We start from the raw sequence: 14,373 nt of genomic DNA on the forward strand, positions 1-14,373 counted from the left end.
GAACTTCATGGTCCCCTTCCTGATCCCGCCATTCCAGGCACAGTTCAACCGTTTCCAGAATTTCTCTGAACTGGCTCTTCCAGAGAAACTCTTTCTCTTCTCACATCCAATCTGGAAGACTCCTTGGGGCTTTTCCCCAGGGCTGGCATGCTTTTCCCCCATCCTTCCAGTATCAGAGGTGTGGGTTGGGAGATCCTCTTCACAAAGAACCTGCCTTAAATTAGCTGCTCTGAAAGTCTGGAAGGAAACTTGGAGAACAAAATGGCACTTCTTAAACTTACAACATGAAAGAAGGATCTTGCTGAAGGCTCAGTATTTTTAATTAAATATTTAAATTCTCTTGGTTTCAAACAGCAAAAGAAAAAAGTAACATAAAACGTAACATACTTAACAGGGATCTGTATCTCATAGAGGTAAACCAACTAAATACAAACACGTTTAAGGTAGCCTGGGGAGATTACATTTCCCCACAACGGTACATGTTCTGTTTCCAACAGAAGGCGTCCACTTTAACACGGGGGGGGGGGGGAAATGCACGGGGGGGGCGGTTGTACCCTGTATCAGGAGTCGCTTTGATATTTTGGCATGCTCTATTGAGGATTACAGGGAATATACAAAAACCATGAGTATTTACATATGGAACACAGGTTTTTCTCCATTGACATAGATACAAAACCTGTAAGCAAGTCTCTGAAGCTAGAAGGGACATGGAGGAACCACTCAGGATGCTTTACAAGGTTTTTCTTTTTTACCTAGAGCAGTGTTGTCCAAACTTGGCCACTTTAAGATGAGTGGACTTCAACTCCCAGAATTCCCCAGCCAGCCTTGCTGGCTGGGGAATTCTGGGAGTTGAAGTCCACTCATCTTAAAGTGGCCAAGTTTGGACAACACTGACCTAGAGCAAAACTAGGATGGGGGAGGTCCAAATTCAAACCCTCCCTTGGCCATGAAACATCTCGGGTGACCTTGAACCAGTCCACCATCTCTGCCTCTCCTGCATCACCGGCTGTGAAAGGGCAAAAGCCGATGGGTCTTCCGGAAGCGATGGTGGTTTTGGAAATAATTAATTTGCTGAAGAAAATGATGCCCAGCTCCCTGTGCCAGGGACAGCTTTGCATGCAAAGTTCAAATCCAGAGTGTTCACGGCTGCACAAAACACGCCACAGAGTAACGCGTATTTATCGCCACAAGGCACCCTTGTTCTAAGTGCCTTACACGAACTACTCTTCGGTATACCTGGATGCTCAAAAAAGAACATCTTTATCATGGGATAATGTGAAGTGACTATTTCTGACTAACACAGAGCAGAAAAACAGGTCGCTTCTGTTCCTGGTACATCAGCACAAACGGTCCTTTTTTCCCCCCATCTGATATGTCCCCACGGGTGCCCCACTTCCAGCTTGCTTGTGCAAAATACGATTATGTTATACTGTCCAAAAGCGTGTGGTTACTTCTGACAAAAGTCTAGGTGTTCTTTCTCCATTATCTGATCATCTTATCCTTTCTAAAAAATAAGCAAAAGGTGAATTTTATTTCTGTTCCTTCTGTGCTCCCACCTCACAACACTCAAACTGAGAGTGGGTGCAGACTATAATTGCACTTTAAACAGAGGTTTTGTTTTTTTGAACTTAGCCCTCCTCTTCAAGGAGAGAAAATACACAGGAACTGTAACAAGACGCAGAAAGGAACAAGTTTTTAACGTTGGGCTTTTGTGAAACTGGATTGGGGGGTTTTAAGAGAAGAGGATGTATAAATATTTAACATAATAAACTGGGGTGTCCACAGAGGGTGGTCAAAGTCGTCGAGATGGTCTTGACAGAGTGACCAACACAAAAAACAGGTGAAGCTTCAATGGCATCTTCATGGCTGCCATCTTGACCTTTTGACCACGCCTGCTGGACACCTGCTGGATCAGGCCAGCCAGATGCCTCCAAAAAGCAAGACACCAAAACAGCTGGAGAAGACTGAACTGATCAGAGCCAAAGGTCCACTTCTTCTCCTCCTCCTCCTCCTCCTCCTCCTTCCCTTCCCTTCCCGCTTGTATCAAGGCTGACAGCTCATAAGTGGGATCTTTTGCTACTTACCCTAGCCTTATGAGACTATCTGTACAAGCTTTTACAAGGGATAAAAGATATATACAGTCCTGGTCTCTGATCTATCACGTGGTGGCCCTCCATCAGCATACCTGGTTAGCACATGGACGGGATGTCACCATAGAATCGCAGGGCTGCAAGGCTAGACTGGGAAATTTAGAGAGAGAGAGAGAGAGATTCTGAGGGCAATGGAAAATCACTTCTGTATTTTTGGCAGGAGAACAGCGGTGTCCGACCCATATACTCATCCAGAATTGAGCTTGATTCAAGGGAGGGTTTACTTACTTTTTTCCCTAGTCTTGGTAACACTTCTAAAATTTATAAAAGCATAATTGCAACTGGCACCCTGCCTCCGAATACATACCAAATATGGCTAAGGGCTTTGTTGAAGGACTTGTCTTTCCCCTTCATTTGTCTAAATCAAGATTTCTCAACCTCGGCGACTTGAAGATGTGTGGACTTCAATTCCCAGAATTCTGGGAGTTGAAGTCCACACATCTTCAAGTCGCTGAGGTTGAGGAACACTGGTCTAAATCCACTGTCTAATAAGCTAAGATCTCTTTTGGACGCATCCACTCAACTTTTAGATCAAATCCCAGATACAAACGCAACGAGTACGAACTCAAGCAAGGCAAGTAGATTTACGCTTTCTCAGTGGAGTGACTCTGGATTTCCCAGGTCCTTTTCTGGTTCCTGAAGTTCCTGCAGGCGTTTACCTGCTGATACCCACAAGTGGTATAAATTGGCACTTCTCCGAGTGCAACGAATGCAGCTCGAGTCCAAACGACCACAGCTTTGCATGGGAAATCCATCCGGTTCACCTTTTCTGTTTTCTAATCAAGTTCCGTCTCTCACCTTTGCATGTCTGTTTCTGAATTTTTAAACGCTTGCATTTGGCGTGCATAATATACCATAGGCATCTGTCTGTAATGACATGTCTTTTACTAACAGTTTTCTTTCATATATAACATTTTCACATTTTTCCATTTGTTCCCCAGTGGAAATGGTGTTTAACTGGAGAAGTCTACTGCAACTTTCTGAGAATTGTAGATAGCAAAAAAATAGCTCAGGAACAGAAAAGCAAGTTGGATTGAATTGCAATCTGAATTTGAACGCCCTCCCCATCCCCTAAGCACAGCCACCTTGAAATGTCCTTACCTAAACCACCTTCAGGGCAGTTTTAGACCAGGGGCTCCTTTTCCTATGTAGCTTGCGTTGAAAAATGCCCCAGAAAAAAAGTTTCCTCTGTGTTCGTTCTATTTCTTCAAGGAAACTCAATTTATTGGAAGTGTCAGCCAAAGGCCTGAAATTATATTTTTCATGTTGAAACAATGCATTTGCTGTTCAAAAGCATGAGCTTTGAGAAAACCCTCTATGATCCTGTGCCAATGGAGAAATAAAAACGGTATTGTTCACACAGATAGATTATTGTTGGATTTCAGATGTTTGCTTATGCGTGACTAATGCTTAGAGACTGTGGTAGAGGACATCATTTGGGCCAGTTTGATTTCCTTCTCACTTCATACAGAAGAACGGGGTGGAAGGTTGCAGACGTCTAACCCTTCCCAGTTCTTCTCTCAAATCCCTGAAATTACAAGGCCATTCCATACTTTTAAGAAGTAAATGGAGAGCAAGTTGCACACGCAGAAGACAGGTGAAAATCACGTAAAATGATAAAAGCGGGCTGATTGCAGGTCCCCTTATGTTTCTGCAGTGTCGGGTTTCAGAACATGCCGTGATACGCTCTTTCTGGCTTTGTGAAGCTTCATGGCACAAATTCCAACCCCGGGGATTTTCCACCATGTGGATTTCAGTTAGCAAGCCAGGAAAGCTGCTTTCTCCGGCCCCACCGTCCCAGAGAGCCGGTCCTTTTCAGACGGTGCCGTCCTGACTAAACCGAGCAGCGATCCAAAGCGACTTCAGAAGTTGTTCTACTGTTTTACAAGTTGTCCAAGTTACTGCTTAGAGTTCTGAGTTGTCCCCGCAATTATTTTACTGTTTATTTACAGCACGTTAAAAGAAAAAAAGCAACTTTTCAAATGTGTAGATTGTGAACTTTTTCTGAGATGCTTAATGATTGTGTGTGAATGGATCAGCACGCAGGATTGCCCCATAATGAGATACAGATTCTACTTCCGTGCTTGGTACACGATCTCCTTTCGTTGGCTTCTGCTGTTAGGGTAAGTATCGTCTTCCTCTCTTCGCCTGGGCCTCTTTTACAATTTCATGGTCTGGAATGACATTTCAGTGAGAAGCTGTGCAAGAATCATACGGCGATTACTGCGAGGCTGAGCAACTTGCTCACTGGACTGATACTACGACGTTTAACTCCACTGACAATTCAAAGAGCTGTAGGTAAGAGGAAGGTCTTCACGTCCTACTTTAAGTGAGCGAGGATCTGCGTGTCTGCGCACTTCAAGTCCATGCTTGATCTTGATCGTTAAGCTCCTAACTGAGCAGGCGCTTCTCTCCCTAAACCCTTTTGGCAGAGCTCCTCTTCGCACTGGATGTTCCTCACATTTGTCGTGTTGGAAACAAAAGCAGTACTGAAATGTCATTCTTGTTTAAGAAAAACCTACGTCTTGTCGTAATGTGTGCATTTTCCAACTCGGCTGTTTTAAGTTTGCTGCCTTTCCGTTTTTGCCAGCTTTAGGAGATTTGGGTATGTCTGCACCCTCTGTCACATCTGGATACAGAGGGAGGGGATGATTGTCCAGTGTCATAACAACAATCAAAGCCATACATGTATTTTCACCTTCGTGACGATGGTTGAAGGATATTCTTTACTTCTGGGGAATTTAGGATCGAGAGAGACAATCTTTCGGAAGGAGGATTGGGATGAATATTCTCTCTCACGTCATTTGCTGCATGGGATTTCGGCACGAGCCCCCCAATGCAAGGGTTGATGAGGCGACACGTGGACAGACTTTCCGTGTCTTTTGGGACAGGCCGGCACAAACCGCCTCTGAAGGAGAGGAAAGCTTGTCCGTAAGCCATTCCTGACGCAGCGATGCATGAGGCTAACGTTGCTTTTCACAATTATCGGGTAAGAAATATGTGCTTTCCACCTTGGCGTTGCTATGCTGGCCTGCAGCAACTACAGGAAAAGCCTTCCCTGTAAAAATCAAGATCTCTGTTTCTGGACTAGATGCTATCATATCCCAAAGTTGCGTAGATTGGCGCTGCAGAATATCTCTGCCACGCGGTGGAAACTTAAGTGCTCGGTGCCTTTCCCGGACACAGTTATTCATTTGCAAACTCTTTTGTGGAATGGAATATCTCTAGTTGACTTTGCCTTGGTAATGGAGAAGCAGCGGGCTTCTTCTTCTGACGGGCTGAAGATGAGAAGCTTACAAGGTCTGAACACCAGGAAGGGAATTTATAGCGGGTAACACATCAGGCTGGGTGTTCCTTCAGCTCCGTCTGCCTCTGCATCTCAGTTCATGACATGCTGGAGGGGTAGGGGAGAGAGAGAAAGTTAGGCAGAGCTAATATTTGAAGACTGCAAACTGTCATTTACGTTACAGAGCTTAACAATGTAAACGACCGGCAAAATAGGGCAATCAGAGCTGGACCGCCCAATCTATTTACTTTCCTCTGCGGAGGCATCTTAGCCAGAGGAAATCAAACAGTATCTTCAGCAAGGAAGATCTCCAGGGCAGAAGGGGCCACCATTCTCTTGATACTACAGTAGAACAGCTGTAACCACTAAGGCCCCCTAATGTTAAACTAAAACCTGGTTTAAACCAAGAGAGAATAAGCCCTCAACGTGACAGTCCTGTATGGAACTGACTGGGCACTGGATGAGCGGAGAACTACAGCGTCACGTATCTGGTTTTCTCCTAACTGCAGCCAGCCAGGAGGTAGGACAGTTAGAGCCAGCATGTTCAAAAGTGAGAAAGGATATATTAAGAAGGCTCAGGGGTCAATGGAGGCATTGGAGCTGAACATGTAGAGCAGGCAGCCCGAAAAAAGAATGGGCAAAGAATTGTGGCTGGAGAAGTTATGAAGAATGTTCACACCAGTCTCTTTCACATCTAAGCCATCTCTGGATGTTTCCGGCACTCTTGATGCTCCTGATCTAAAAGGTCTCCTTGTAAAGATGGTGAGACAGGAGTCACTAGCCACCCACACTTGTGAATCACCAAGTAAGAGACTAGCCAGCTGGCCCTGGACCGTTCAGATTGCAAGTTCCTCCAGATGAAGGTGAAAAAACAGGAAAACACTCTTCCTGGAGCGGCTGATGCTCCCCAAAGTGGACACAGCTTCCCAAGTCCATGTGGACGAGAAGCCTTGTAGGCTATTCATCGTCTTCCTGGCATTCCTGATACTAATCCGTCGGAAGGCGCAACTTGTCTCCCATCACCCTGGAAGCTTTTATAGAATATGCCTAGCCAAAGAGGACCCTCAGCTGCACGTGTTGCTGAACCACAGGTGAAAAGGGGCAATGAGGGTGAGAAAGCCCCAGAGATTAAAACAGCTTCCAGTCGTTCTGGAGAATCTCTGATTCTGTGTACAACAGGACAGGAAGAGGAAGGCTGGTTCGGCCAAAAAGAGATGCTTTCGGAGCATCCCTTCCTCCACCAGGAGATGCCATACCAATTATGCACATAAAACTCATTGTTCCAGCGAGTTTCTCTCATGAAGCTACTGGATTCATGATGAAGAAACACGGGAGTTATTCTGCTAAAACTCTAGGCAGCTCAGAGCACCCACTTGGATGGCAACCCTAACCCTAACCCAACCCTTGGTGTAGCTAAATGAAGACAAGATTCAGATGACCGGTAACATCCTTGATTAAGTGAGAGAGATGATTATTTATTTATTTATTTATTTATTTAATTTGTATGCCGCCCATCTCCCCCAACGGGTGATTCTGGGCGACTCACAATTAAAACTTATGGCTGATTGTGGCTTTTGTCTGGACTGTGCCCTGGAAGAACTGGGAGGTTACCATAAACTAGAAGAAAAATACAGAGTTTGGAAAAACTACAGAGGGAAGTTTTCACTTTTACCACAACTACATCATCTGGAAATGACCCAGTGAGTCAACTTGGGGTCCTCTGAGCTTGGTTGTCTTCTTGCAGATGTTCCATTACCCCTAATGAGCAACTGAAACACGACTGTCCTTGTACTGTATATACAGAGTTTCAAAACATTTAAAGGACTTAGGTTTGAACTTTGCAGTAAAGACAGATCATCAATATGGCAGATCAAACAACTGCTTCTCATGCAATAGGTTGACAAACTGACTCTTAGCCGAGGACACACGACTGTGACCTCCCAAAAGCAACGACTACCCCCAAACTTAAGAGGTGAGCTTTAATTAAAAACAAAATCCAAACCTTGTTTCCTGATCCTCTGAAGGAAGGGCGGTCCTGTTTTGGAAGCGAGACAAAGTGTTGATAAATGTTATAAACTCCACTTATTTTTTTAAACGCCACTGTGACTAAGGGCTGCCCCAGACACTTGGAGGCCTCAAGCAGAGAAGCTCATGTTCCCCCCCCCCCACACCTTTGAAGTGGCCACTTATCTGGAAACAGGGCAGAAACAGTTTAGGTCACTAACCATTTCCTGCCAATAATAATCAGTGGCTGGCGGTAGCCTTGTCTACCTAACCCCAGAGTCAGCCCTGGGGAGTCTTGAACCCTGCAACGGCACCAGTCTGGATAAATGTGGAGTCCTTGGGGTTCTCTGAGCTTGGCTGTTTCCTTGCAAACGTTTCGTTACCCAGCTAGGCAACATCTTCAGTGCTAGCTTCAGTGCTAGCTTCAGTAACGAAACGTTTGCAAGGAAACAGCCAAGCTCAGAGAACCCCAAGGACTCCACAGTTCAACCCTCAGCTCCACATATTCGCTTCTATTAGTCTGAATAAATGTCGCGAACCCCACAGCAGGCTCCTGGTGGACTTCAAACAGATGCAAACAGAGGGGAATGTGAACAACCCAGCTTTTGAATCAAGTCCAAGGGGACATGAGCTGGCCAGGCGTTGCTTCTCTCGCCACCCCAGGCTTTGGTCCTGTGGGAGGAGAGCCCCGTTTGTCTACAGGGGCAGCAAAATCGGTCTGGGAACACCTTTCCCGACGAAGCAATTTGATTCCAAGGCGGAGGCTTTGGGGATCCACAGGTCCCTTCATTGGGCGCGTGGAGTGGCCAGACTGACGCTGGATCTAGGTTAAAGCCTCTTCCTTTGAGGTGCCTCGGACGCCTTTGAATAGCCTTTGGGGGCGGAAAGGGGGCTCCCAGCCCCCCCTCCCGGGATTTCTAGCTTTTCTCTATGGCAGGGTTCCTCAACCTTGGCAACTTTAAGACAGGTGGACTTCAACTCCCAGAATTGGAGCTCCCCAAAGCTGGCTGGGGAATTCTGGGAGTTGAAGTCCACCCGTCCTAAAGTTGCCAAGGTTGAGGAACCCTGGTCTACACGATGCTGCTGGCGAAAGGGAACAGGGAGGCTCACCTCTCTCTTTCAACCGGGTCCTGTTTCACTCCTTCTGCCCTGCAACGAAACGAAACGCGGCCGCCTTAAAACGTTCCCTTCCCGGAAGGCGCGGCCCTGTTGAGTCCGGGGGACCCCCTTCCTTCCTTCCCTCCTCGCCCACCGAAGCAGACGTACCGTTCTTTCCTGGCCTGGCTTCGCTCCTCTTCGAACCTACGGCGAAGGCAGGGAGGGGGTTAGGGAATCCCTGCCACGGGGCGTCTCCTTGGGGGAGCACCCCGTTCCCTCTAGGCGGGAGAGGGCCCCCTCCCCAATGCTGCTTCTCTGCCCTTCGCCTGGATTATTCTTTAAAAATAGCTGGCTGGGGAATTCTGGGAGTTGCAGTCCCCACATCTTAAAGTGGCCAAGGTTGAGAAACACTGGTCTAGCAGGACCGACAGTCATTCTCCAAGGCTGTCGGGCTGATGTTTGCTAGCAAGGAGGCCCGAGTGCTACTCGTGCATACCTGTGGCTGAACTAGCCATTCCCTGCGTGCCCATGATGTACCCGCAGCACAGGGCCTCCCAGTGCCAACCTTCGCCTTTTCCTGCACCGGGCACACTCATCCATGCTCTGCCTTCCATGCCATAAGGCACTATAATTCAAGAACACACCCCGGAACAGCCCTTTCTGGCTACTGGCAGAAACGGCCATGCGTCGAATGAAACGGGCTCTAATTTGTGGAGACCTAATGCCATAATCACATTTATTAGCCTTTCATACGTCATAAAAGTGGGGCTGCTGGCAGGCATTCTGAGGGACACCCCCCCTCAAATGCACTTTGAAGAAAGAGAGCATCTCTTGTCTTAATTAATTTTTGTTTCCCCACCAGAAAGCAACAGTAAACGGCCGAGAAGCCAGCTGGTGGAGAAACTGGGGAAAGCTGGAAAATGGATCTTTCTGAGCGTGTGACGGTTCTAAGAAAGTCAAAATACAACACTTACTGCAGGATGCAGTCTGGAATCTGGACATGCTCCATGGGAATATTATGAGCTAGTTCCTCCAAGGTATGAACATACTGGATTTTGCTGATGAATTTCACACTAGAAGAGACACAATCGACACAGACCCGTCGTTTTAGCTTCGGCTGGAAGACTTCTCTGGCTGTTAGTTTATAGCAGTGTTGTCCAAACTTGGCCACTTTAAGATGAGTGGACTTCAACTCCCAGAATTCCCCAGCCAGCCATGTCCACTCATCTTAAAGTGGCCAAGTTTGGACAACACTGGTTTATAGGATGTTCATCTGCATGAAATCAGGGGCAATGAAATTGCTCCCAAGGACGCTGAAATCCTGCACTAGAATTAGGAGGGCTGCTGGAGAGAAACGCCAATAGCTTCATTATGCGCCGGAATGAAAGCTTTTCTTTCCACCCTGAACAAGACGCTCGCTATTTCTGTTTCATAAATCACAAACCGCATCTCGTCCATCTGGAGCGATCGAAGGAAGGTCGGACCGGCGGAGCCCCCGGGGGACATCAGGCCGACAATTTCCATACTGTGGCCAGAAATCTACCGGACCACAAAAGGACGGATTGGCTGAAAGGCAGATTTCACGATTTCCTGACCAACGAAGCAGCGTCACCACGCTGGTGGCCAGCCTCTGCCTTGACTACTCGTTACGGATTCTAGCTCAGACCGTTTGCATCTATCGCGGATACTCTGGCGCGGCCAGTGCCCACTACAGCTCCTATAACCCTCAGCCAGTGGCCATGTTGGCTGGAGGTTCCAGGCAACCGGGGGTGATGGGAGTTGTAGTCCAACCTATCTGTCGAAGAAAGCTGAACTGTGGCATTTGGGTGTCGTTCCAGGACTTCGGGCACCATCCAGGGAATGCGGAAAGGGTTCCATTTAACGTAGCGCAGAACGAAATAAAGAGAAGCAGAGAAAGCTGACGCTTCAACGGTGTCAAACTGGGTTTCGCTCCAGCTTTTTTTCCTTTACCTGATGAACGGCCGGGATATAGCCAGCACCGTCCGAATGAACCAGGAAGGGTGAACGATTATTAACGCTTTCAGGTTTTTCCGTAACCTGTGAAAAAATGGAGACGATGCACTTAAAAAAAACCTAGGTTAGAGCAGTTATGCTTCAGTGACATAACAGTTCTGCACCACTGTGAACCTTAAAAGAGAGCCAGTTTGGCGCCGTGGTGAAGGCACCAGGCTAGAAACCGGGAGGCTGTGAGTTCGAGTCCCGCCTTAGTCACGGAGCCAGCTGGGCGGCCTTGGGCCGGTCCCTCTCTCGCAGCCCCAGGAAGAAGGCGGCAAGGGCAAGCCACTTCCAAAAATCTGGCCAAGAAAACTGCAGTCGCCAAGAGTCAAAAACCGACTTAAAGGCACCAACCCCCCCCACCTTAAATCTCTCCAGGGCTGGCTATGTCTGCTTTATTTTCTGTCTCTGAAAAGAATGCGGATGGCTGGATGTACACATCTGCAGTATTCATATTTACTTCTTTATTTAAAAAATGATCTGCCATTTGTAGAAAGCTGTCATCAATAAAATTCAGGATAGCAATTATAACTGCAAAAAATCTGTGTAATATAGCACTCTAAAAGGTCTTTTATACAGGTTAAAAACATGTCTCTTTTGAAACCCTCCCTAAAGGATGCCGGGAACTCCAACGTCTCTCTGCAAGTTGCCCCTGAAAAGGCAGAATCGGTTGATGTCAAAATGCATCCATGGGGGGGACTTGCGAAGGGAGCCCCTTCAGGACTGGACAGCGGGGGGCAGCCTGCCAGCGCCGGTCAGTATAGGGCACCCCCTGCAGATTCAGACCAGGAATTGCCTTTAAAGATCCTCCCATCTGCGGTTCAACCCTGCTTAAACTGCAGCTCTGGCAGCTGAGACGATGATCCTCTTGGTCCACCCACAGTTCTTCCAGACAAAGCTTAACTGGCGAAACAATGGACTGATTCGGTGCCATCCAGGCATTTTCGACTCCTAGCACAGCATGATTTTCCCTTCAATGCTGGGCACAAACGGAATGTTATATGTCAGTGTGTATGTACTGTATATCTATATATAATTATATACAGATATTGTGTATGTATATCTATATATAATTATATCTATATGATAATTATACATAGATATATCTATATAATTATCAACCAAATTTGCATAGCTGCCCATCTCACAGAAAAGCAACTGGGTGGCTTACAACAATCCAATAAAAACAACCCATACATAAACAATCAACATAAAAAATATAAAAATGAATGTTAAAAGATAAATATGATAAAAAACAAATAGCAAACCCTGGGCAAGAGAGAGCAAGGAGAGCTAACTCAGCCACAGAGCCATCTGAGCATCTCCCCGGTCCCCTGGGAGCCCCAGGCCAGGGGACATAACCAGGTCTGGATGGACTTCCAGAAGGTCAAAAGGGATGGAGCTAATCTAATATCGGGGGGGGGGCGGAATGTTCCACAAGGCGGGCCCCATGGCAGAGAAAGCCCAACACCTGGGACCCGCTTAATATTAAAAACTTTATGATTATAAAAAGCACAAAACTAAAACAGAATAAAAAAGAGAATAGGCCAAGAGCAGGTGTTCGGTACACGGGAGCCATCTCAATATTTCGCCTATCCCCGGCTTCCCCTGTGTCAGGCCCAGCCCAAGAACAACAGGGGAACAGTCCAGCCCAATCCAGTTCCTTTATTGCTTGCACCGCGTGGAGAGAACCTTGCTGGACTACACCTGCCCTACTCTAACCTAGTGGATCTACCCCGGGAGAGTCGAGGGAGCGGCTATCCTGAACCTCTTCCGCTTCCCGCGCTCCTGCTCCGGACTGTGTTGTCTCTTGTGCTCCCTGAGAAGCTGCTGCGCTACGGCCTCCATCACATCACCTCCCCCTTCAGGTCTGATGGCACCACCAGGTTTGGAGGGACCTTTGGAAAGTCAAAAGGGATGAAGCCAGCCTCACTTCGGGGTGGGGGGACGATGTTCCATAAAGCGAGGGCCACAGCAGAAAAGGCCCGTCACCTAGGGCTCGCCAAATGAAGCTCCCTAGCAGACAGACCCACCGCATGCCCTCTCTGCTGGACCTGGTGGGACGGGCAGATGTAATCAGGGAGAGGCAGCCCCTCAGATAACCCAGCCCTGTGCCACGTAGGGCTTCAAAGGTCAAAACCAGCACCTTGAATTGGACCCAGAAGCACACCAGCAACCAATCCCTGTGGAGCAGAGATGCAACACGCACTGTTCTAGGAACGCCTATATATTTTTTTAATTGTGGCCGAAAGACCCGATTAAAAATGCCTTACTCTGAGGCGAGCTTGTGGCCGGATGCCAGCCAACCCCATTTAAAAAAAAGGGACTGAAACACTTTGATGTGAGAAAAGACTGGCGCTCCCCCCCCCAACTCAGGATAGATCATCGCAACTGCACCAGCAAGAGTGGGGGGGGCAACTCCCAGCTCAGCTTAGCAGCCCGTTTTGGGGGAAGGGACCGCTCCTTACCGTCGGTCGATCATTTGGTAGCACTTTTTCAACCAGCCGATTCCTGGCATTCTCCTCCGCGGAGTGGCGCCGTTCAAATATACAATCATGTAGTCCTCGGCGACCAGCAGCTCTAAACTACTGATCACGTATCTTTCAGCAGGAAGAGAGGAAAAAAAACCAAGGTGAGGAAAAAGCGTGTCTATCCAGGTATATCAAAGGATGCAAGGTGGGGGGTGTCTTTTTAGATCAGGGTTTCTCTACCTTAGCCACTTTAAGACGGGTGGACTTCAGCTCCCAGAATCCCCCAGCCAGCATGGCTGGCTGGGGGATTCTGGGAGTTGAAGTCCACCCGTTTTAAAGTGGCCAAGGTAGAGAAACACTGTTTTAGATACATTTTGACAGATTACGCTGTATTGTCAAGATAAAAGGAACAAAAACGTAAAAAAACCCTTTCTTTCCTTTTAGAGGGTGGAAAGAAAAAAATAAATATATATATAAACGGAAGCAGCCAGTGGGTGCTAACCAACATTGGCGTTTGCGGCAGCCCTGAAAAACAAAAATGGATTTTGCGCCATGATCAGGCAAAGGGACCTCGCCCTTCTGTCTCCATTTGAACTTCTGCATTTAAAGTGCACGTCGCCTGTAACAACCTCAGCAGATCACCAACGCCTCTCTCGGGGGCGTCAGAATTCGGAGGAGCTCGTTGGCTCTTCTGAATCTGAAACGCTCTTCGGGCAGGTCCCGGAGGGCGTCTGACGCCTCGGAGGACCGTTTTTAAAGGGAAAAAAATGAGAGCTGACCTGTGAAATCAGGCAAGATGATGGTTTGATAATAATAATAATAATAATAATAATAATAATAATAATAATAATAATAATAATTTATTAAAAGTATAAGCTGCCCAGAGTTGCTGGGAGTTGGGCGGCCTGCATTATTATGGTTGGCCGCACTGTCAGCCAGATGTTTAGACTGGATTTGGCATTTTGATCCACCGATCGAGTCCTTCCCAAGGACCTGGGAGAGGCAGATGTTGTTTGATGGGGTTAAAGGTACCGTCACAGGATGGACTGGAGGCTGTTCCAAGGAAAGCCGTCTCTTGCAATGGACTGACAGTGATTTTGTCAATGGTCAATGGTCTTCAAGGGCGCTCCAGATGTTTTGGGATTGCTATTATTATTACAGTATTATTATTATCCTCATCACCATCATCAACATTGTCGTCTTTGGATGGAGTCTTAGAATGGAACAGACACGGCCTTACTTAAGGGAAGACAGAGCCAGCCTCTTTCAAACACCCCCAAAGTGCCAGGAGTCTGGCAAACCAAGCCTGTATCGGGTCAGACCCGTGTGAATTTCCCGTGTTAGTTTG

General features: G+C 47.3%; 1 protein-coding gene across 4 annotated transcripts in view; it reads right to left on the minus strand.

Moving 5' to 3' along the window:
* Positions 1-2,123: 2,123 nt before the first annotated feature.
* Positions 2,124-14,373, minus strand: part of ATCAY (ATCAY kinesin light chain interacting caytaxin) — a 35,849-nt gene continuing 23,599 nt past the window's right edge. Inside the window, exons 7-14 of one of the 4 annotated variants that reach the window (XR_015797331.1) lie at positions 13,023-13,154; positions 10,510-10,596; positions 9,513-9,611; positions 8,707-8,742; positions 8,551-8,589; positions 7,439-7,471; positions 3,252-5,544; positions 2,124-2,240 (exon numbers count right to left, since the gene is read on the minus strand). Coding sequence is in view for 3 of the 4 variants with exons in the window: in XM_088147384.1 (XP_088003510.1) it covers positions 7,420-7,471; positions 8,551-8,589; positions 8,707-8,742; positions 9,513-9,611; positions 10,510-10,596; positions 13,023-13,154 (445 nt within the window). In the remaining variant the exon portion in view is untranslated. Of the gene's footprint in view, positions 2,241-2,590; positions 5,545-7,419; positions 7,472-8,550; positions 8,590-8,706; positions 8,743-9,512; positions 9,612-10,509; positions 10,597-13,022; positions 13,155-14,373 lie in introns of those variants that run through there. The other 3 variants (XM_088147385.1, XM_088147388.1, XM_088147384.1) reach the window with 3 other exon arrangements.

The sequence above is a fragment of the Python bivittatus genome, unplaced genomic scaffold (genome assembly GCF_059951505.1).
Source record: "Python bivittatus isolate LINGU-HERP-01145 unplaced genomic scaffold, Pbiv_v1 ctg000500_np1212, whole genome shotgun sequence".
NCBI classification, from domain to species: Eukaryota; Metazoa; Chordata; class Lepidosauria; order Squamata; family Pythonidae; genus Python; species Python bivittatus.